Genomic DNA, 22,532 nt, shown 5'->3' with positions numbered 1-22,532 from the left:
CTAGCTTCCACCAAAAGCGGGCAATGGTCAGAAATAACATGAGGGAGCACCCCTTTAAGACACATCCCCGAAATGATCCACCCAATCTACAGAAACCAGAGTCCTGTCTATACGAGGCATAGCTTGCGGCTCGGCATCTCTAAACCAAGTGAAAGAAGCCCCATCCAATGGTAAATCCACTAGATAATTATTCTCAATAAAGTCCGAGAATGCAATCATGGCTGAGCTAAAAGTCTCACAACCAAGCCTCTCACATGGGTATTTAATAATATTAAAATCACCAAATAAGAAACAAGCAGTGTTCCACTTGACACGTACCTTAGACAACTCCTCCCACAAAGCAGCCCTATGATGATCAGCATTGGGACCATATAAACCAGTACAAACCCATTCGAAACCATCCAATACTCCCCTAAGAAGAACACTAACAGAGAACTGACCAACAAATACATCAATTTTCTTGACCACCCGTTTATCCCAAATCAGCAACCCCCCCCCCCCCCCCTCAAATGTTTGAACCGCATCCAAAACAACCCAATCAATGAAGGGGCTACCCCATAAGCTACGCACAATAGCAGAATTTAAAGAAGAAAGTTTAGTTTCCTACAAACATACAATATCACATCTCCATTCCTTCAAAAGATTCTTACAAACCTCCATTTTTTGAGGGTTATTTAACCCCCTAACATTCCAAGAAAGAAGTCTTAAGAACATTTATAACTACCAACTACCCCCAGTCGACGAATCTTTGTTCCGAGAGTAAGTCCCATCATAGTTTACTGTAGATATCAAACCCCGCAATTTCCTAAGACCTTTCTGTCCAGCTTTAACAGCGATTACAACCATCATTAGCTACCTCAAGACACTCTTGTTCTAATAAACGAAATAAAGCCACACATTGAGCTTCATGTTTCACAATAGGAAAACCCACCATTTTGCAGAAGCTATTCGTCATTGTAGACACTCATTTCGAATGTTCCACCTTTGACGCATCAAGCTCACCCTCTTCAGCCACCGTACTCAACACCATATCCTCAGCTACCCTAGGGACCCAACAAGACAATGGAGCACACTCTAGAGGACCATTCTCCCCTTTACCAGAATTTGTATTGCCAACTCCACTTTGTCCTTATGGAAGAAATAGAAGCTCAGACTCACAATTTTGCATTCCATCGGCATACGCAACTTCCGGCACTGTTTGGAAGTCACACCCCTCTTTGTCACTCACGCATGGTACTTCCATAAGTACTTCCTCCACCTTTTTAGACCAAGGGTCCCCCTCCCTACCCAAATTATTCAAGGAAGAAAATTGATTCGAAATCTCCCACTGATGACATTAGAGAGGATCACCACCCACTGACTTATCCTCCGGCGACAGTACCACCTGATGTGAGCCTTTATCCATAACATCGGGCTGCCCAAGACTGTACGAGTCCACATTGTTCCTCAGATCATCTCCAATCTGCCTCTTAACCTCCCGATCAAGAAGGGAAGCCACCAACATGGGGGCGAGAAGCTTCGCAACTGAGAGTTTAGCCCTCATCGGAGCCACAGGAACCACCATCAGAGGCTCCGCTGCTACAATAGGCTTAAGTGGCTTAGCTTGATCAACCATGAGACAACCCGTTTACCTCCATCTGGTTTAAATACTCTTAAGGCCAGGTTGGCAGAAGTCAACTTAAAAATAAATTTGTGTATGGGTCTGCCATTTATATTCGAAACAGTAATGGCAGAATCTCCCCTAATCCTGTTATATCCCAAATTACCTCCAGAATTTTGAAATTTCCCATACTTCCTTTGGTTACCAAAATTGATCAACTTCTTGCCAGTCTGGCCACCACTGGCCATTGGACCACCACCAACACTACCTTTTGATGTCCTCTCTGCCACCAATACAGTATTCTTGCCCGATAAGAACTTGTCTAATTCTTTCTGAAACACACACCATCTAGAACGATTCAAGCTAGCTGGTATCATCACACAACCACGCCGCTTACCACCGTAATACACAACTATATCCACAAAGAGACCAGCCTTATTTGATCTTCCACAAAATTCAAAAAATTTATTATTTTCCCTGTAACGCTTGCATAACAAGTCCTTCCTCGGAACCCAATCCCTTATATCAGCAAAATAGGATCGAATCCATTTTATACCTCTATGTCCCACCCAAATGGAACTTTTGATATTCCGGCAACTCTCATGAATAGCATAAGAATCAGTTCGCCCTCCGTCGAACGAGAATGAAAAAACCTTATAATTAATACAAAAAGAGTCTTTATTGCCCCCTCGACCATCGGGAGGTTTAGGTGCTGTGGTTTGGGAAATCGGTTTAACATTGTTAGGTGTTATAGTGTTGGTTATTTTTGGCGCTGTTTGTGTAGGCGGGTTGGATAGAGTTGTTGGTGGTGGTGATGGGACAGTCGAAGGTGGACAAAAAAAGTGGTATGGGTAAAAGCCATAAGGTGATGAAAGCAGGGATGGGAAGAAACCGGGAAATTGAGGGGGTGTCTGGTTGAATGAGGGTGGTAAGAAGGGAAACAGAGGTGGTGGTGGTATTTCCTGAGAGTTGTGGAGTGGAGGAGAGGGTAGGTGATTAGGAGGGGGCAGCGTGGAACCCATTCACATCACTTTCCTGGCATTAGACATGCATAACACGTGCACCTCAATGAATACACCCTTTTTAATTGATGTGGCACTGTTTTAAAACTAAAAAAAGCCTAATTAGCAACTATAAAGCATGGGTGCGTTTTTGGATTTGGGTGCGGGTGTGGGACTCAACAATTTTTGAAAAAGTAGGGTGCGGGTGCGGGTACGGGTACGGGTGCGGTGATTAAAAAATTACTAAAAATATTTTTATTTATATTTTCTTATATTTTTACTATTAAAATATTCTTAAAAACACATTACTATGGGCTTGGTTCACAAAACAAAGAAAGAAGAAGGCAAGAAACACAAAAAAAAAAAAAAAAAACACAAAGAAGCAACAAATATTCAGAATAAAATTGAGGAAGGACAGATTTAGGATGTTTGGGCCTCATTCAAAGCCGATTTCGGCTGTTCCGGCATGATTCAAGGCTGATTTTGGCCTTTTTCGTTTGTTTCGGCCGTTTCAACCGTCGGCCGATATGACCCGATTCCGGCCAAATTAGCCTAGTTCGGTGTGAATCGAAGTCGAGCCAGCGTGAATTGGAGCCGAGTCGGCGTGAATCCCAAAAAAAAAAAAAAAAAAACTCAAATGCGGCATTGATGCTTGGGCAGCGATGTCGGTTGCCACACCCCGCATTGGACTCCAGTGTGGCACCCTCCCAACTGTGTCAGTGCTTCCTAGATTAGCAACCAGAGTGCGCTCTCTCTATTTTGGGGGATGGGGCTTAGTGAACCATATTGTTGGTTGCTGATTAGGTCTTTTTAGTTTTGAAATTGTGCCACCTCATTGAAAAAACTATTAGGCCAATTTGGTTACTCCAGCAGATGGAGTATGGAAAAAAGATCGAAATGAAGCTATTTTGGAAAACAAAGGGACCAATTTGACTTGTGAAATATTGAAGGGAACTTAGGGCTTGTTTGGTTTCAAAAAGTAGTGTATTCACTTTTCATTTTCTTTATTCTATATTTAAATCCCGAATTTTATTATAGAAAAAAACACTTATTTCACATTTGATAGTGTTTGGTAAGTTGTTTTGAATATATAATTTAGGTATAAAATACATCATACCAAGGTTTGGTTATTGTTTTCTATTTAAAAAAAAAAAAAAAAGTAACTTTTTTCATTCACGCACATCACATCACTAAAAGAAAAAGTAACTTTTTGTTTTCACAATATTTACGAATATGCCACTGTATTCGTACTCATAGAAAATGAAAACGCTAAAAAGTTGTATTCAAATCTAACTTTTAGGATATTGAAAATGAAAACTGAATACAAATGTTAAAACCAAACCAGTTTTTTAGTGGTGGGACCCATTAGAAACTGAAAATGAAAATAAAAAATGGTGCTTTTTTCAGCTAACCAAACATGCCCTTAAAATTCTGGTAGTTTTTCAGAGGCAAAACATATGCTTTGACAAAAATGAAAAAAAATATCTAGCCTAGGGACCTTAGACATTCATACCTTAAAAGAGATTGCTTCACACGGATAAGGTATGTCAGCACACTATACAAATTGATTCAAGGTGCTGAAAGTTTATTCATTCTTCGTCATTGCTGTCCTGAAAATCATATAATCTATCTAGATTATCCAAGCATGGAAAACAAGCAAGTTTTTATTTTTTTTATTTTTTGGCATTAAACTGCCAAGCAATCTGAGACCCCTGACCATTTAGAAACTTACCTATATTGACCAAGACCAATGTTCAGACCCATTAAACAATACCACAGCTTACCCAACCAACTTCTGGCCAAAACAACAAAGTCTAAGATATGCTTGAGAAGCAAAGTTACATGATATTCATATGCATTTAATGAGCGACATTCAATAAATTTTACTAATCTAAGTTTATGATTTGGTTTTCAATTCCGCATCAGGGAGTTGGTTTTTATTTCTCATGACTAAAAAAAGACCATCTGCTTCCTATTTATTCTCTCTTTTAAAAGTATTGGTGTTTTATTACATTTTGGAGAGGAGAAAAATTTGTTCTATGCTTACTTTTACATCCTTGTCATATTTTAAGGTGCTTATATATACTTTCTACTTTCTATTCATAGAGAGCTGCAAATACAGGTTGGGGACATGACAAGTTTGAGGGTCCAACAAGAGGCGAGAAAAGACTTGAAAACTGTTGGCATATGCGGAACTTTTACTAAAAAATAGCAATGGATTACAAGGCTTTTTTTTTTTTTTTTTTTTTTTTTTTTTTTTTTTTTTGTGATGTAGAGTTGCTGCTCCTGCATAATGCTAGGCAGATTTTTCTGATCTCCATAAACCAGTACAATAGCACTTATTTATACTTGAAATAGCCTTCTAGACTTCTAGATACAAGTAACTGACCCTTAGGAACACAGAACACCAACAGACCTGAAATACTAACAGCCATCATCTAGAAATTTCTTTATTAAAATTACAAATTAATTCTAACACCCCCTCTTAATTTGTAATCTTTAATTGCTTCTTGAACCACTCCATTCTGTCAACTGTAGCTGCTTTGGTGAGAACATCTGCTGGCTGATCATTGGTACTGACAAATTGCAGTTGGATTTCACCTTCACCAACCAAGTCTCGAATAAAATGGTGCCTAAGCTCAATGTGCTTTGTCCTTGCATGAAAAACAGGATTCTTAGTCATTGCAATAGCTGACATATTGTCATAGCAAATAACAGTAGGTTCTTCAATTTTTTGTTGCAAATCTGAAAGTAATCTCCTTAGCCAAATAGCTTCACATGCTGCATCAGTTGCTGCAATATATTCAGCTTCTGCTGAAGATAAGGCAACTGTCTTTTGCTTCTTTGAACTCCAAGCAATCACATTAGATCCCAAGCAAAAGATGTAGCCAGACGTGCTTTTTCTGTCATCAAGTGATCCAGCCCAATCACTGTCAGTGAAACCAATAAGATTGTTGCCATTCTCCTTTTTGTACAAAACGCCTTGCTTCTTGGTGCCTTGCAGGTAGCGAAGAACTCTTTTTGCTGCTGCATAATGCAGCTTGCTAGGCTGATTCATGAACCTTGATATAAGGCTGACTGAATGAACAATATCTGGCCATGTATTTGTGAGATAAATCAAAGATCCAACAAGGCTTCGATACGTCTTTGCATCTGCCTTTTCCGCTGCATCTTCTTGCTGCAATTTCTCATTAGAAGACATAGGTGTGGACACTGGTTTACATGCTGCCATGTGAAATTTTTTAAGCAAATCTTCAATGTACTTTTCTTGGCAAATAAAAACTTCACCGGTGGACTGTCGCACTTGAAAACCAAGAAAGTATTTCATCAAACCCAAATCAGTCATCTCAAATTCTTTCATCATGGCCTTTTTAAAATCCTCAACCATCTTCCTATTTGTGCCCATATAGATCAAATCATCAACATATAAGCAAATTACCAGAAAATCTCTAGTACCTTCACGCTTGACATAAAGTGATGGCTCACATATGCTTCTTTGAAAACCATTTTGGCGAAAGTAGCCGTCAATTTTGCTATTCCAAGCTCTTGGAGCTTGCTTTAGGCCATACAATGCCTTACAAAGTCGATAGACTTTGTCTTCTTTGCCTTTCTTCATGTATCCCTTCGGTTGCTCTACGTACACTTCTTCTTTTAAGTCACCATTTAAAAATGCTGACTTAACATCAAGCTGAAATACTTCAAGCTCCATTTGTACAGCAAGAGCTAAGAAAGTTCTAATAGTTTCCATGCGAACAACGGGTGCAAATGTTTCATGGAAATCTACTCTAGGCTGTTGCGAATAGCCTTTTGCAACCAAACGTGCCTTATGCTTTTGAATTGAGCCATCTTCATTGTACTTAGTTTTGTAAATCCATTTTAAGCCAATCACATCTCTTCCATTAGGCAGGTCCACAAGCTCCCATGTCTGATTCTTCTCAATGCTAGCAATTTCTTCATCCATGGCTTTTGCCCACACATTCTCCTTTGCAGCATCTTCAAAGGTTTGTTGCTCACTAGCAAATAATGAAAATTCACAAGATTGATATATATCTGACAATGAGCGAAACTTCCTTGGAGGGCTGTCTGAATCATAAGTATCTGCATTTGGCAAGACCATGCTTGAAGATCTAGTTGGAGATGATGTTGCTCTTGGGGCTTCTTTAGAATTCATGCTTGGAAGTGAATTAGACTTGTCTTGAAAATCAAGAGAAGCAGGAACTTCCAAGTTTTTGCTTTCTTGGACATTTTCCTCCCATTGCCATGCTGCCAACTCATCAAAAATAACATCTCTTGCAATCATCAGCTTGTTTGTCTTGGGATTCAAAAGGCGAAACCCCTTAGGCTCATCACTATAGCCAATGAAGATATACTTTTCCCCCTTTTCATCAAACTTCTCTCTTTCTTGTGAGGGAATATGAGCATATGCTATGCAGCCAAAGACTTTAAGCTGATTCACCATAAGTTTTCGCTTATGCCAGGCTTCAAATGGAGTCTTGTCTCTAACTGCTTTTGTTGGAGAGTGATTGAGAATATATGCTGCTGTGTTGACAGCTTCTGCCCATAGCATGTTGGGTAATCCCTTGCCCTTGAGCATGCTTCTAGCCATTTCTTCAATTGTTCGATTCTTCCGTTCAGCTACTTCGTTTTGTTGAGGAGTTCTTCGAATTGTGAGCTGCCTTTGAATGCCATTTTCTTTACAATATTGCATAAATGGCTTATAGATAAACTCCCCACCACGGTCAGTTCTCAAGGTCTTCATTTGATGACCACTTTGCCTTTCAACAAAAGCTTTAAACTGAAGAAAAAATGAGAATGCTTCTAACTTTTGATCAAGAAAATAAATCCACATCATCCTTGTATAATCATCAACAAACAAAAGAAAATATCTTTTGTTGCTCAGTGATGGAGTTCTAGTTGGCCCACATATGTCTGCATGCACAAGCTCTAAAGGAGCACGAGCTCTCCAGGCTGTCTTTGGAAATGGAAGACGATGCATCTTGCCATATATACAGCCTTCACAAACGTTGTCATTTTTTTGAATTGAAGGAAGACCAACTACCATATTTCTTTGCTTCAGCAATTGAAGGCCTTGATAGTTCAAATGGCCATATCTTAGATGCCAAAGATGAGACTCATCAACAGCCTCACTTTTCAAAGCAATTTTCTCATGTAATGGCATGCTAGAGGGAAAACATTATTTTGTGACATTCCAACCTTTGCCACTGTCAATTTGTTTTTCTTATCATACACAGTACACACACCATCATCAAAGTATAAAGAATAACATTTTCTAAGCAATTGACCAACACTAAGAAGGTTTTGTGATAAGCTTGGCACATAAAGAACATCATGAATAAATTTTTGGTTACCTTCTTCAGTGTGGACAGCAATGGTTCCTTTTCCTTCAACTTTCTTTAGCTTCCCATCTCCAAGCTTTACTACAGAAGTATAGCTCCGATCAAGTTCCACAAAACACTTGGAATTCATTGTCATATGACTGCTACATCCACTATCCAGAAACCATGTATCTTGTGTTTCATGTAGAGCATTCAAGCAAGAATAAAATAACTGATTTTCTTGACTATCTTTTACAAAATTGGCATCATTTTTCTCTTGTTTATCTTGATTCCAGCAATCTCTTTTAGAGTGATTAGGAATTTTGCATCTAGTGCATCTAAAATGACATTCCCTTGACTCATGACCAGGTTTCTTGCAAATAAAACATTGACCACTAGAGGTACCTGGTTTTTGCTGGTATTTTTCTCCATTCCTTCCTCGTCCTCTGTTCTGCCCTTCTTTGAAGTTGCCTCGACCTTTTCCATACTGACCCTTCTTTTGGTAATTGCCTCCTCTTTTCCCTTGTTCTTCTTTGGAAAATTCATTATGAGAAACATTCAGCTTTGATTGAAATGCTTGCTCCAATGGCTGGCTTGAAAATCTGCTCATCCTTCCTTCATGTGCTTCAAGAGACCCCATCAATTCATACATGGTAAGAACTGATAGATCTTTGGATTCTTCTATTGCTGCTACTATATGATCAAATTTTTGAGGCAAACTCCGGAGTATCTTCTCAACAAGTTTCTGCTCTTGAATAGTATCTCCATAGCTCTTGATTTGATTAACAATCTCAGCAACTCTTGAATTGAAATCTTTGACAGATTCTGTTTCTTTCATTGTCAAATTATCAAAGTCTCTCCACAAATTTTGAAGCTTAACGGAGATGGCTTTTTTTGAGCCTTGAAACTCCTTTTGCAGAATCTCCCATGCATCTTTTGCCTTTTTAACACCAAAGATTCTAGGATAGATAGACTTGCTTACCCCATGATGAATGATCCTCAAGGCAGTAGCATTTTTCTTCAATTTCTCCTTGTACTCCTTTTGATTTTCATCAGTCCAGGAAGAATTCCCAGTTCCAGGTGGGTCTTGGAAACCATCTTCAATCAAATCCCATAGATCTTGGGAAATGAAAATGGCCATCAATTGAGAGCTCCAGTAGTCATAGTGTTCTCCATTGAAAATAGGAACCTGGTTTGTTGAATAAGAAAACAAGACATCTCCAGATTTGGCATCCATGGAGATTAACTTAAGAGAGGTTTAAAGCTGGGTGAACAAAGAAAAATCAGGTGTTGTATAAGTGCTGTATAGGCTGAACAGGTTGAATAGGCTGAATAGGCTGGCTCTGATACCAAAATTTGTTGGCATATGCGGAACTTTTACTAAAAAATAGCAATGGATTACAAGGCTTTTTTTATTTATTTTGTGATGCAGAGCTGCTGCTCCTGCACAATGCTAGGCAGATTTTTCTGATCTCTATAAACCAGTACAATAGCACTTATTTATACTTGAAAGAGCCTTCTAGACTTCTAGATACAAGTAACTGACCCTTAGGAACACAGAACACCAACCAACCTGAAATACTAACTCAAGGTGGTTTTAGTCGGGATGATAAAGATTTGCGCTCCAGAGCAAAGGGTAATGATAGGGCCTTTGAGAGCAATAGTAGGCAAAGGGATATGAGGGAGGAGAAGAGATTAAGAAGGAATGGTGATGATGAGTTCAGGTGACAGTCAAGAAAAGGTCATGATAGGAGGGAAGAGAAGAGTTCAAGAAGGCATGATGACAATGAATTCCCGCCGAAGTTGAGAGATGAAAATAGATCGAGAGGACAAGGTGATGATGAATATGAGCTGAAGTCTAGAGGTGGAAGGGAAGAAAAGAAATTGAGAAGGCGTGATAACGATGAGCTAGAGCCAAAGTCAAGAGAAGATCATGATAGATGGGAAGAGAAGAAATTGAGAAGGTACAATGATAACGAATATGAGTCCAAGTCAAGAGATCTTAAGAGAGAAGAAAAGAGACCGAGAAGGCATGAAGACGATGAATTTCATGGAAGTCGAGAGAATTTAATAATTGGAGAGAAGAGGTCAAGAAGGTACAATGAGGATGAATTTGAGCCAAAGTCAAGAGAAGATGGACGGGAAGAAAACACATCAAGAAGGCAAGAGTCAATTCTATCAGGAAGAAAGGTGAGATAAGGGAGGAGGGGAAATAAGGTCAACTCATAGTAGGGATTGAATGTTTGCAATGAGCCAATGACTAACTGTTAGGATCACTCTTTTGTTATGGGATGGGACCACTTCCATATGGTATCTTAAGGCTCTGATTGTTTTTCTTTTAGTTTGCCTGAGTTCTATATTTGATTTTGTTTGAATCGTTCCCTTCCCCGCATTGGCCAAGGATGGTGGTGTAGCTTGAGAGATAGTGGAACTGATGTCCAATCAACTTGGAATGTATCATTTTATGTGAAGTTATTGTAACCCCATAATGATGAGGATTTCAATGTCATTTTCAATGACGATTGTCTATCCTGATTTTCTTCACTTGAGTTGAACTAGTGTTAATTTGCAACAATATCTACGTCGTGGTTGATAAAAATTTCTCAGAGACAAAACTAGTTTTTTTTTTTTTTTTTTTTTTTTTGGGTTTTAAAGATAAACTGTTGCCCTTGCATGGTCGTGTGTTTGGTTCTGGTTCCACTTCTAGCAGAGACGAAAAGGCCGGGGGGGGGGGGTGGTGGTGACATGGCTAATTGCTGAACTGGTTTAGGCGTGTCATAGGACTGGGGGTGGGGCGACATCTACAAGTTAAATAACCATGGATTTGGATCCTGGTAAAAAGTTAATTATTTTATGACATTTACTAATGTTGTCAACAGGGACGGACCCACGTTGAGCCCAAAGGGGGCCCGGGCCCCCCTTGGGCCCAAAAAAAATTTTTTTTTGAGCAGGTAAAATTTTCAGAAAACAAAAAAAAAAGGGCTTGGGCCCCCCTTACTTTTTAGTTCGGGCCCCCCTCCCAAAAATCATGAACCCCCCCAGCCCATCAACCGGTCAGTCCAGATGCCCATGACCCAGGTAAATCTATTAAAAAAAAAAAAAACAAAAAACAAAACTCAGCTCTAAAAAAAAAGGGCTTGGGCCCCCTCCCAAAAATCATGAACCCCCCAGCCCATCATCCGGCCAGTCCAGCAGCCCATGACCCAGGTAAATCTATATAAAAAATAAAAAAAAAATAAAAATCTCAGCTCTCAGTTGTTGGTAGTTCAACACCAAACGGAGAAAGCAAAAAAACCAAGGGGAAAAAAAAAAAAAGAAAGAAAGAAAGGAAAGTAAGAATGAGAGGTGAGACAGAGGATAGAGAGGCGAGACAGAGAGTGAGAGAGACCCACTCACCCACGCCGACGCCGCCGCCGCCCACGCCTTGTCGTCGTGAGTCCGTGACGCCGTGATGCTTGCAAGCCCATCTTGATCTTGCTAGTTGCTACCTAGTACCTACGCCAGCGAGAGTGCGAGACCCACTTGCCGCCGCCGCCGCCGCCGGTTACTCGATCTGCCCAGCCCAGCTTCGTTGCTCCAGCCTTCACAGTTCACAGGTATTTACAGTTTACTCTTATCTTTTCCTTCAAAACCTAATAAAATGTTTGTGACTTTGTGATCTGAGAATCTGAGATTCATAGAAAGTAGAAACTGTGCTTGTGTTGTGCCTTGTGGACTTGTGTTGTGCCTTGTGAATTGACTAAGAATTTGACTCTGTGCTGCTGCCTATGGTGTTTTTTTTTTTTTTTTTTTTTTTTTTGGCTTTTTGGCTTTGTGACTCTGTCACTCTGTGTTTGTGACTCTTTATAGGTAAGAGAGATAGAGAGAGAGAGACAGAGAGTAGAGTTTGTAAAGATTATTTTTTTCTTGGTTGACTGGGAGTTGGGCATAATAGGGACAGGTGGAGTTGGGCAACAGGCAAGTGATAGAAAAAACAAAGGGTAAAGTTAAGAAAAGTTTTTGTTAGTAGTGCAGGGAATAAATTTATAGTGTCGGTAGTGGGATTCATTAGGATAGTGGGTCAGTGTCAAAAAGATGAGACAATCCAAAGACATAAAAAAATGCAAACCAAACACAAAGACATAAATAAAAGACATAAATAAAGGCAGACTAAACACAAAAAGAAAAAAAAAATCATATATTATAGAAAATTGTCATACAAATTTAAGAAAATAACGGTGATTTTTATTTTATTTGTAGATCATGAAAAAATCAACTACAATGCTTGATTTTTTTCAAAAGAAAATGTTCAAATTCTTCCGAAGTCAACGTGGGATTGCCAACAACTAATGTTGCTATTCCAATTCTAGAAAATGTGGATGCTCCAATTCTAGAAAATGTGCATTTTCCAATTCCGGAAAATGTTGATGTTTCAATTTCTCAAACACAATTTCAAAGAGTCGATCTTGATTCTTTGGATTATGATCCCGGAATACGCAAACAAATATGGGAATATCATGTTAATCAACGTGATTTTTGGGTTTTTGTCTTGGTTGATAGTTTATTAATACTATATAAATGCGTATTTAAAAAAAAAAAATTTCCTTATCTCCGGCCCCCCCCGACTTAAAATCCTGCGTTCGTCCCTGGTTGTCAATTTTGTTTCAGTGCCCATCCCATTCAGGTTTATTTTTTAGAATGTAATATTTTTGGTATTGGTCAATTTTTTTTTTTTTGATTCAGGTATTGGTCAATTTTGGTACATGAGTATATCATTTTGGGATTATCGCTAATACAAATATAAACGCAATACATATTTTACACTTATAATTACTAATAATGAAATAACAAGAATGAAATCAAAAGAACATAGTTTTTATTTTATTTTATTTTTAGGGGAGAACCGGAATTTAATTGGAGTTGGTTGAAATGACCTAGAATGGATTTTTTTTGGGGGGGGGGGGGGGGTTGTTTCATGTTTTGATTTGCTTATTGGTACGGTATTTTCAATCTGTTCTTGTTGGAATGGAATAAAATCCCTAGTAATGCTTTTAACACTCAATCTCAGTCATTGAGGGTAAGGGTTGAGATGAAAATATATAATAATAATAATAATAATAATAATAATAAAAAAAGGTAAAAAGGTAAAAACTTTTCTGATCTAAGGATTGAGCAAGATTTGCCTCCAACTTTCTGGTTCGGTTTTGAATGATTCTTGTATAGAGCGGTGACAATAAGATATGTTGAGATTGTGAACTTAATGCAAGTGAGCTTCGACATTCCAGAGAACACAAACCCCGTTGTCAAGGGTGAGAGCCCTTTTGCTAGTTTTAATTGAATTCACAATGGATTCAATAGTTGGTCCAACTCCATTCAAGAGGAGAGAAGTATGATATCTTCTTTATGCCATAGCGAGAATGTGGGCAATAGAATTAATCTTATCAACATAGCCAGAAATAGAAAAATTTCGTCTCTTTGTGGTTTGAAATTGGTGCTTAAGTTGCAAAACTTGAGATCGAGACCGAGCATTTTTCAAGAGGAATTCACACATCCCAAGACATAGCGAGTCAAGAAACAGTAGAGAGCATAGCCAGTGCGAGGTGGAGTTGATATATATACTTAATGAAATCTAGATCGATGGAATTTGTAATTTTCTTCTCTGCATTAAGAAGGAACTTTTCAAGACAAGGTTTTGTTCCATCAACAAAATCAATCAAATCAGTGCTTCTTAGAAACGGAAGAAATTGCGCAAGCCATAGAATGTAATTTGTACGATCAAGTTTGATAGAAACTAGATGAGAGATATTTGGAATAGTAAAATAATTTGTCATTGTCGCAAGATGTATGACTCTGATACCTTAAAAGAAAACAAATCATAGAGCAAAATTATTGTATAAAAGAGACGAGGGTGATTATTACGAGAGATCATGTGACTGCTTTCTTAGAGGCCTCCAATGGTAATGGTGGTTTACAAAGACCATATTTGGTATCTCGGGAGTGATTGCTTGGAGAATATTGTGCAATTTTTTTCTTAAAGCATCTCAATATTAAAGATGGTTGACTAGAGTTCTAATATGGTAAAATTGGATTTGGAACCAGCTTGATTTGGTATCTTGTCTTGATTTCCACTGATATCGCTTGAACCAAAGGTCCCCTTCCATTCTCTGATGTAAAACAAAACCATAATTTACCCATGCCCATGTGTGAACACGGCAAACAGTCGAGTTGGGTTGGGTTAATCTAGTTGTGGACCAAAACGGGCTAGGTTAAAAAAGGTCCATTTTAAAGGGGTTAAAAACAGACCAAGCCAATCAGGTTGTAGGTGAGTTAGGTCAAGTCAGGTTGACTTGTATTTTTCACATTTAAAAAAAAAAACTTTTAAAAAATATAAATGCCTAATTTTTAGAGAGAATGAATCAAATCAATCATTGCACCTAATACTATAATATCTTCTTTTTTTTTGGTTAAGTGGGCACTTACTATTATTAGACTATTTGTTATTTACTATTATACATGTGAAGGGAAAAAAACAAATAAACCAAAAAATATAAAGCTTTTCATATTCTTGCAATTCGATAGTTTTGAGTTTCCTTAAAAGCTTAATCTACGTGTGGGCCACCTAAGAACGTTCGCATAAGCTTGTGCAAACATTTCTATTTGTTTTAGCATAAGAACCTGTTAGGTTCTAAAGTTTAGGACTTTATGTATTTTAGAACTCTAATGTGTAATGTTGGCAAACCATGATCAAAACAATATGTTTAGAAGTGTTTAAAGCTAGCTCAAAGTTGTATGTCAATGTAAAGTTGGAATCGAGTGTAAAGCAGAAAGCAGTGTGGCTTTCGGCCTGGCTCGATCGATCGAAGCTTAGGCTCGACCGATCGAACGTCGGGCAGATTGCTTTTCTGCAGATTCGTCCAACTCAGCCCTATGTGTTTAAAATGTTTTTAGGGTTTCTTATTTGTCCTAAGTATAAAAGGCAAACCCTAGCCACGTTTTAGTGTTGCTCATATTGCGGTTTGTGTAAATCTCTTGTGAGATCTAGAGGAGCTTTCCTTTACACAAACTTAGGGTTTTCAAGGAAGAGACATTCTCTAAACCTTGATGATCAAAACAGTTGCTGCCATTAAAGCTTAAAGAATACACAAGCGGGGGTGCTTGTAAGTCCTTTTGTATGAACTTCGATTCTTTCTGATAGTGGATTCAAGTTTACCTTGAGGATAGCTAGGTCAAATCCTCCCTAGGTTTTTACCGGTTTGGTTTTCTGGGTGATCATATCATTGTCTTATTTATTTTCCGCTGCTTTGCATAATTTGATCTTTATTATTGTGATAACCTAGACTTGTTAATCTGACTAAGTAACAACTTGGCTAATTAACTAGGTTTAATCAATTGTTTGAAGGACTGTCAGAACCTATTTTTTCTATTTTATATACTCAATTTTGAAAACACCTCACATCAAATTATTTATTTTACATTATATTTCATTAAAATACTATTCCCTTACCAATTTTTTTATTGTTATCTCAAATCATATATATGATTTGAGATAACAATAAAAAAATGTACGCATTTATAGATATATATCTCTCTCTTCCTCACGGGGTGAACTAAAGAATTAATAAAATATGCATTTACAAAGCTACAATTTCTATAAATTTACACATATATAGATTGACTGATATGGGTAAATTTTGGGCTTAAATGTGTAAATTTGACACATTTTTCTATTATACCCACATTGAAGTGGGTGCTCTAAGAAAGGGATTGAACCTAGGACCTTTTGCTCTAATACCATTTTAAATTGGATTTAGCTTATCTCCAGTACTTTTTAAAAATGATCTCCTTTTATTTTAATGAGAGACTGCCACATCACCTACTAACTAAGTAAAAGGTGGGGATTAAAACCCACTACCATTTACCATTGTATATTTAAAACAAAATGACGTGTTTAGTTAAAAAAGTACTAGAGGTAAACCAAACATTTTAAATTAACGATTCTTTCAAAAGTTTAAACTATTAATAGATGGAGAATTTATTCGTTTAAACTATTAAAAGATAATGAATTTATTCATTTAATCTACCAATGACATAATATAGGAAAATAAAAGCAGACAACTTACAGATCAATGATTAAAATGGTATGCATAAATTGCTGCATTTGTTCAAAGGAAACGTGTTAAACAATACTTGAAGAAATTAATTGTTAAAAAATAATTTTAGAGAACATATACACTCAATTTTTTTAACAAACGCGTATAGCTCAAACATTTAACAAACGCCTTTTGCTTTAACAATTGCAATCTGAATGTTACAAAAAAATTGTCCCCTCTTTAATCTTTCCCTAGCTCTTGAAGATCAATCGGCAAATGGTGAATGCCGAAAAAGGGAAAAAAAGATTAAAATGGGCTACAAAAATAATATCAGTTGAAAGTTTCTGGTCGGAGTGAATCGAGAAGTGAGTCGAAGGTCATGGATCAACACTGTCAACATTTTGGAAGATCTGCCGGTGGAGGAAGCAGCTTCTGATTTGGGAGCTTTCCATCTAAGACCACCCAAGCCATCTTTAAACCCCAGCTAGTGTGGATCTCCAAGTGGCAATGCATGAACCATACCCCTGTTGCCAAATAATTGTCATTATCATAATGCAAATTCTAATGAAATCTTAATGCCACAAGATTTACTTCACCAACCTTACATGGGTATATACCTAAAGAACTTAGATGTGTATACAAAAGTTTTCATAGTTAAAAAGTAATTATTCTAATGAAGTGATAGAAAACCGTACAAAAAATAAGGAGTATTTTATTATTGTTACCTTTTTTGTATATCTAATCTTTTTTTTTTTTTTTGCGCTAATATGTACAGTATCTAATCTTAATGGTTAATATATGATATTGTCTCATTTAATGTATCTTTTTTAATAATAGATGAACAGTTAAAATTAGGTATGTACAATGCATACAGTATATAAAAAAGAAAAGTGTTTAGGACTTCAATCATCAGATTATTAGTGTTGTCAACGTTGTCACCATGAATGATCCTGAAAATTGCTACTATTTTCCCCCTACCAAATTATATAGGGGGTCAAACAAATCATGAAATGACAGCAAAAAAAAGAAAAGAAAAACAAATTAGTTTCATAACAATTTAATTCCAGAATCTGTAATTTCAATATCTCTTTATGAAGGTTTTGCGTCAAAACAAAGAAAACAAATTAGTTTCATAACAATTTATTCCATAATCTGTTATTTCAATATCTCTCTATGAAGGTTTTGAGTCAACTTAGTTTAAAGGGCTAGCTATTTTGTCATAACAGTGGTAGCACAAACACAAGTTCTGGTATTACCATTAATTAAACACAAGTTCTGGTAAATTGATGATTTGCATATATATATATATATATATATATCGAGAAATGATGATTTGCATATATATATATATATATATATATATATATATATATATATATAATTGAAGCCTCATTCTTATTGCATTATGTATGGGTTAAATAAAACTAATAAATAAGATTAAAATATTATTAATAAAATTAAAAAAATAAAGAATTAAAATAATAGTTATTTATATTAAAAATATATAATATAAAATAAGATGAAACTAATATAAAAAATATAAAAATAATAATACACTCAAAAAAATACAATTAGGATTAAGGGTTTATTTCAATTCTCAAAATTTAAGGAATTTTATTTTGAACACATTTTGAGTCATCTGGATAATTAAACTAAAAGAGTTTTGCATCATGAACCTATTTTAACAATAAAATAGGTTCTATTTATAATTAATCTCAGATGAATCTTATTTCTACTTCAACTCAGCTAGACTAAACTTCTAAATCTTTCAAACAATTAATTTAATATTTTTATGTTAGTATGCATGAAATATTACAATCTTTTTTAACTGTAAGAGATAAAGTATGAGCAAAAAAAAAAAAAAAAAAAAAAGAAGTCATTTTGTATATGTAATGCCACCTGCCACCATAAGTGTGGCTACCAAATATTTGTAGCGTACGTCTAAGTCATCTTTCCTTAACATTTAACAGCAAATTTAGTTGAATACTTGAATATGATAGATATGTGTGTCCGAATTAGCACTAATATATGGTGTTATTATTTCATACCTGGGTTATCTGCTTGAAACCGAATAGCAACCCAACCCCCAGAAGGTACACTCACAGTGTTTCTTTCATTAGGGTCAACAAGATTAAACTTTGACGGGTCCTTATTGGGATCAAAATTCCCAAAACCTTGCCCAACAACAAAGAAATTAAAGCCATGCAAGTGGAGAGGGTGACTCTCAGCACCAAGAATACTTGTGTCCTGCATGACAAGCTCCACACTAGTGTTAAAAGGCAAAACTACTAGCTTTGTTCCATTGCTCACCATTGTGTTGTTTGGTGGGTTGTTCATATAGTTAAAGGGAAATATAGGAGTGGTTGGAAAGTCAGGGGTGTAAACCCCATTTGATTGCCCAAAAAAGTGGGCTTGGAGGAGAGCAGTGGTTGATTGTACAAAAGATACGTTATTAATAGAAGCTGCGAACATTGTTCCATTGGGTCCCTGACAGGTTTGGTTCTGTTGGCAAGGGCTTGTTCCAAGGCCTATTGTGAAGAAAAAATGCCTATCAACCTTTTGAGGCACATTTGCTGGGAATTGAGCATTTGCTAAGCTACGAAGTTTGTTAGTGAAGTTTGTTGCAAAGGAAGTGTCATTGAGAGGAGGGAGAGAGGGTTTGAAGAGTGGAAGGTTTCGAATAGAGGCAGCTGAATGAAGTGGAGATTCATATTCTAGGATACCAGCAACAGTGGAGTTGTCAAAAGTACCTAGGCCAGTCACATATGGTCTAGCGGTCATGAGGAATGTGGCATTTGGGTAGTGGGGTTTGGTCTTTAGAACAACATTTGTGGTCTGTCCTGGTGCTATGAGAAGTGTGTTGGTTTCAAACGGTTTAACATAAACTGCATCAGCTTCAACAACTGTGAGACTGTGGTTTGCAATGCTGAAAAAGAGCTCGTCATTGAGTGCCGCATTGATGAGGCGGAGAAGATAAGTCTTCCTGGGCTTCACTTTTAGCTTGAATGTGTCTGCATGCCAAGTCCCATTTATACAAAATCAATGAGTTTATTAAGTTGATACTCCATATATACTTTCTTGAAATTGTACCATTGAAAAATGTTCCATATATATAAAATTTGATACCTTTGACGGAGCAGTTATAGAGTGGCCCTGGAAGTCCATTGATAGTATAAGCATCAGAGACATTTGGGCCACCTCCTGTTTGTAGGGCTTGGCTAATTACTGCCTCAGGATCTACATTCCACCACTCTCCTGAAATGTTTTTTTTTGGGTATTGAAATGCTTGCATCAATTATTATATATATTATCAAAGGTCAAAAAGATTAAATAAAGGATTGTGCCTAATTATAAATACCAAAGATGATGGGAACTTCCTCGTAGGGTTTGGCAAATGGGTAAGGAACCCCACGCTTGGGAAGAATAATTAGAGGACCATAGACAGTTGCTCTTAACCATGATATATGGGCATGCCAGAAAAGAGTGCCTCTTTGGCCAACAATAGTAAAGTTGTAAACATAACTCTGGCTAGTTTGTATGGGACATTGAGTTACATATGCTGGCCCATCAGCCCACCCTGTTTGAAGCTGTCGAATGCCATGCCTGTTTTAAACAAATTGTCATAATTACATTTAGATCACAAGTTCCAACAGAAAAATTATATTTAGAGTTAAATGTATGAAAAGTTGAAGTAGTTAGGAAATGGTTATTTGATTATATAATTATTATTTTAACATTTTTCCTCACTTATGAGATCTCTGAAGGGTTCATGAGAACTTTTTTATTTATTTTTAATTGGTAAATGTCCATAAAATATATCTATATATATATATATATATATATATAGATATATATGAGAGGTGTGGTTAACATGAGACAATAATGTTTAAACTACAATAATAAATTATTGATTGTTCTAAAAATTTATACTATTAATAAATGATAAATTTAATAACTTAACCATTATTTTAATAAGAAATACATTACCAGTGAATGGAGATATTGTTTTGGACATGATTAACCACTTTGATGAGAAGGTGGTCACCCTCCCTAGCGACAATGCGAGGCCCAGGAAACTGTCCATTTACAGTCACAATACTCTTTGTGTGGCAAAGTCTTGTTACATTTTGTAATTTGATCTACAAAATAATTCCAAACTTTTAAAACATAAAAGAAGAAGAAAACATATAAACTTAAATCAAAATTTCTATAATGGTAACACGTTAATTTAGGTGCTGATCATGTAATACATACGTCAAACTTGTAGTGCCTGGTTATGCCTGCAAGTGCAAGCTCAGGAATGAGATACGATGTAATGAATGAGAATATAAAGATTCTCGGAAATGCTGGTGATGAAAGAAGAGAAACACCCATCTTTTGTCTCTCTTTGATTGTTTTTCAAATGTGAGTATAAGTGGGGAACCTAACTGGTACGTTAGTGTATTATTATTGTGGTAAGTAAAGTACCACTAGAGTGTGTGTTCCTCGAAGCTATCCTGGTGCTACTTATATAGATAGATAGGGGGTGAGGAAAAAGTTTGGTCCAGTAGGTGATGGAAGTTTACTTAGCAAGTTTAGACAGAAGAGAATCACAAAAAGATTGTAATGGCTATTTTAAGAAGGCCAGTTGTTAGAAGAACTGTAGAGTGGTTTCAAAGACAATCAATTTCCTTTGACCTCCTTTCTCTTCAAGTCAAAGCTTTTCCTTCCTACAATATAATTTTCTTATGAATTGAAGTTCTGTCAATCTTATAATAAAGCAGAAGCTATTTTGACCTACTTGCATGCTTAGCAACAATTGATGGAATGGAAAGATATGAGGCTGAAGACTACATCTCTATCTCTTTGCGAGCTGTCAAGCACAGTGAAATTCGGATTTTTTTTTTTTTATATAAAATTTTTCGTAATTATATTCTTTAGGCATGCATGTATCATTGGATGTGTATTCCATAGACTTCTAGAGTGATAATATATTTGCTGTAGCACCCTGATTAACAATACTAAATGATAGCTAATTTCAAAATCAAGAGCAACTTTAGTTTTTTTTTTATTCATAATTATTAGGAGTCTGTCTATTTATGATCACTTATCGAAAATGGCCACTTAAGTTCCAGATTGTGGAAATGTTATAGATGGAAAAAAAAAAGGCTTACCAATATTTCCAACATCCTCCTATATATAATTTTGGGTTTTTCTATTTCATTTTGAATTGAAAATTTTCACCAAGATTGAAGCATGGAATTGTATTAATTGTTCATTTGTTCCCATGTAGCTTTCTCAACCGCTAAACTTTGTAAGAAAGCAAAACTAATTGTTTCTATCTAACAGTCGTTTTAAAGGCAGTTAGCATGCAATAGTTTTAACAATTCAATGGTGACAGATAATAGATGAATACTTAAGAAACCTCAACTCATGCTTTTCTCTCTCAAGCATAATGCAAACTGATGCAGAAGCTTATTTACGAAGAACAACAAAAACTGAATAAATTTGATATAAAAATAAAATTACATATGGGATTTGATTCTTGAATCAACCTGCAGGTTTATGGCACCACCTAACTCCTTTTAAAGTAATCTCTCTCTCTCTCTCTCACATAACACACATTAGCTGGTGATCCGGCACTACAAAAAAACAGGGCTATCCGAGCGTTTTGAAAAGCGCTGGGATAGCCCCAAAAAGCGCTAGGATAGGGTCAAAATTCCTATCCCGGCGCTTCAAATCGCCGCGGTTTGAATGTCGGGATAGGGTCGCCGGACCTATACCAGCGCTTTTTAAAAGCGCTGGGACAAGTCCCGGCGCTTTTCAGACCCTGTTCCAGCATTTTTACTTGTGTCGGGACAGCCTTTACAAAAATGTGAATATAACCTATACCAGCGCTTCTGAAAGCGCTGGAATAGGTACTACCTATGCCAGCGCTTTCTACTACCTATGCCAGCGCTTTTGAAGCGCTGGCATAGGTCTTGAACAAATAAAATCTAAAAGGCCTATACCAGCGTTAAAGGTGACTAAAACCAAAAAGTTACAAAAATACACTATAGGTAACCTATCCCAGCGTTTTTGGTGACCTATCCCAGCGCTTCCAAAAGCGCTGGGATAGGCCTCTCTTTATAAGGGAATAGAGGGACCTGTCCCAGCGCTATAGGGTTTCTGATTTCCCTTATGGGAAAAGACCTATCCTGGCGCTTTTAAAAGCGCTGGGATAGGTCTTTCTTCATAAGTGAATGTAAGGACCTGTCCCAGCGCTTTTTCAAAAGCGCTGGTGCAGGCTTATCTATTACGGCGTTTTGTAAAAACGCTGAGACAGGACGATTTTTTTGTACTGCGGTAAGCTTATAACCTTTAATTTACTTGATTTGTTTATAATCCTGAGCCTTTTTCTAACGAGTTAAATTAACTTATTAATAAAGTTTCTTTAATCGAATAAGAGATTTGGAATAAAATCCTATTTACTAAAAAAAATCTATTAATATTTTGAACTAATTATATAGATCAATAATTATGAAGTGGATGCAAATCCTATGATATC

The 22,532-nt window shown here is 36.7% G+C and overlaps 1 protein-coding gene across 1 annotated transcript; it reads right to left on the bottom strand.

Moving 5' to 3' along the window:
- Positions 1-16,010: 16,010 nt before the first annotated feature.
- On the bottom strand, positions 16,011-20,485 carry LOC126709821 (laccase-17-like). Its single transcript, XM_050410167.1, has 6 exons — positions 20,261-20,485; positions 19,994-20,145; positions 19,365-19,609; positions 19,133-19,261; positions 18,055-19,017; positions 16,011-16,530 (listed from the first exon to the last, which is right to left on the bottom strand). The coding sequence occupies exons 1-6, from the start codon at positions 20,378-20,380 to the stop codon at positions 16,400-16,402; spliced, it is 1,740 nt and encodes a 579-aa protein (XP_050266124.1). The 5' UTR covers positions 20,381-20,485; the 3' UTR covers positions 16,011-16,399.
- Positions 20,486-22,532: the final 2,047 nt, after the last annotated feature.

The sequence above is a fragment of the Quercus robur genome, chromosome 12, assembly GCF_932294415.1.
Source record: "Quercus robur chromosome 12, dhQueRobu3.1, whole genome shotgun sequence".
Lineage (NCBI taxonomy): Eukaryota > Viridiplantae > Streptophyta > Magnoliopsida > Fagales > Fagaceae > Quercus > Quercus robur.
The sequence above is the reverse complement of the archived record's forward strand: the minus strand, read 5'-3'. Positions and strand labels throughout refer to the sequence as shown.

Coding starts and splice junctions, on each gene's coding strand:
- LOC126709821 (XM_050410167.1), bottom strand. CDS start 20,380: ATGGGTGTTTCTCTTCTTTCATCACCAGCATTTCCGAGAATCTTTATA. Junction 19,262..19,364: donor GGAAGTTCCCATCATCTTTG/GTATTTATAATT, acceptor AAAACATTTCAG/GAGAGTGGTGGAATGTAGAT. Junction 19,018..19,132: donor CTATAACTGCTCCGTCAAAG/GTATCAAATTTT, acceptor CTTGGCATGCAG/ACACATTCAAGCTAAAAGTG.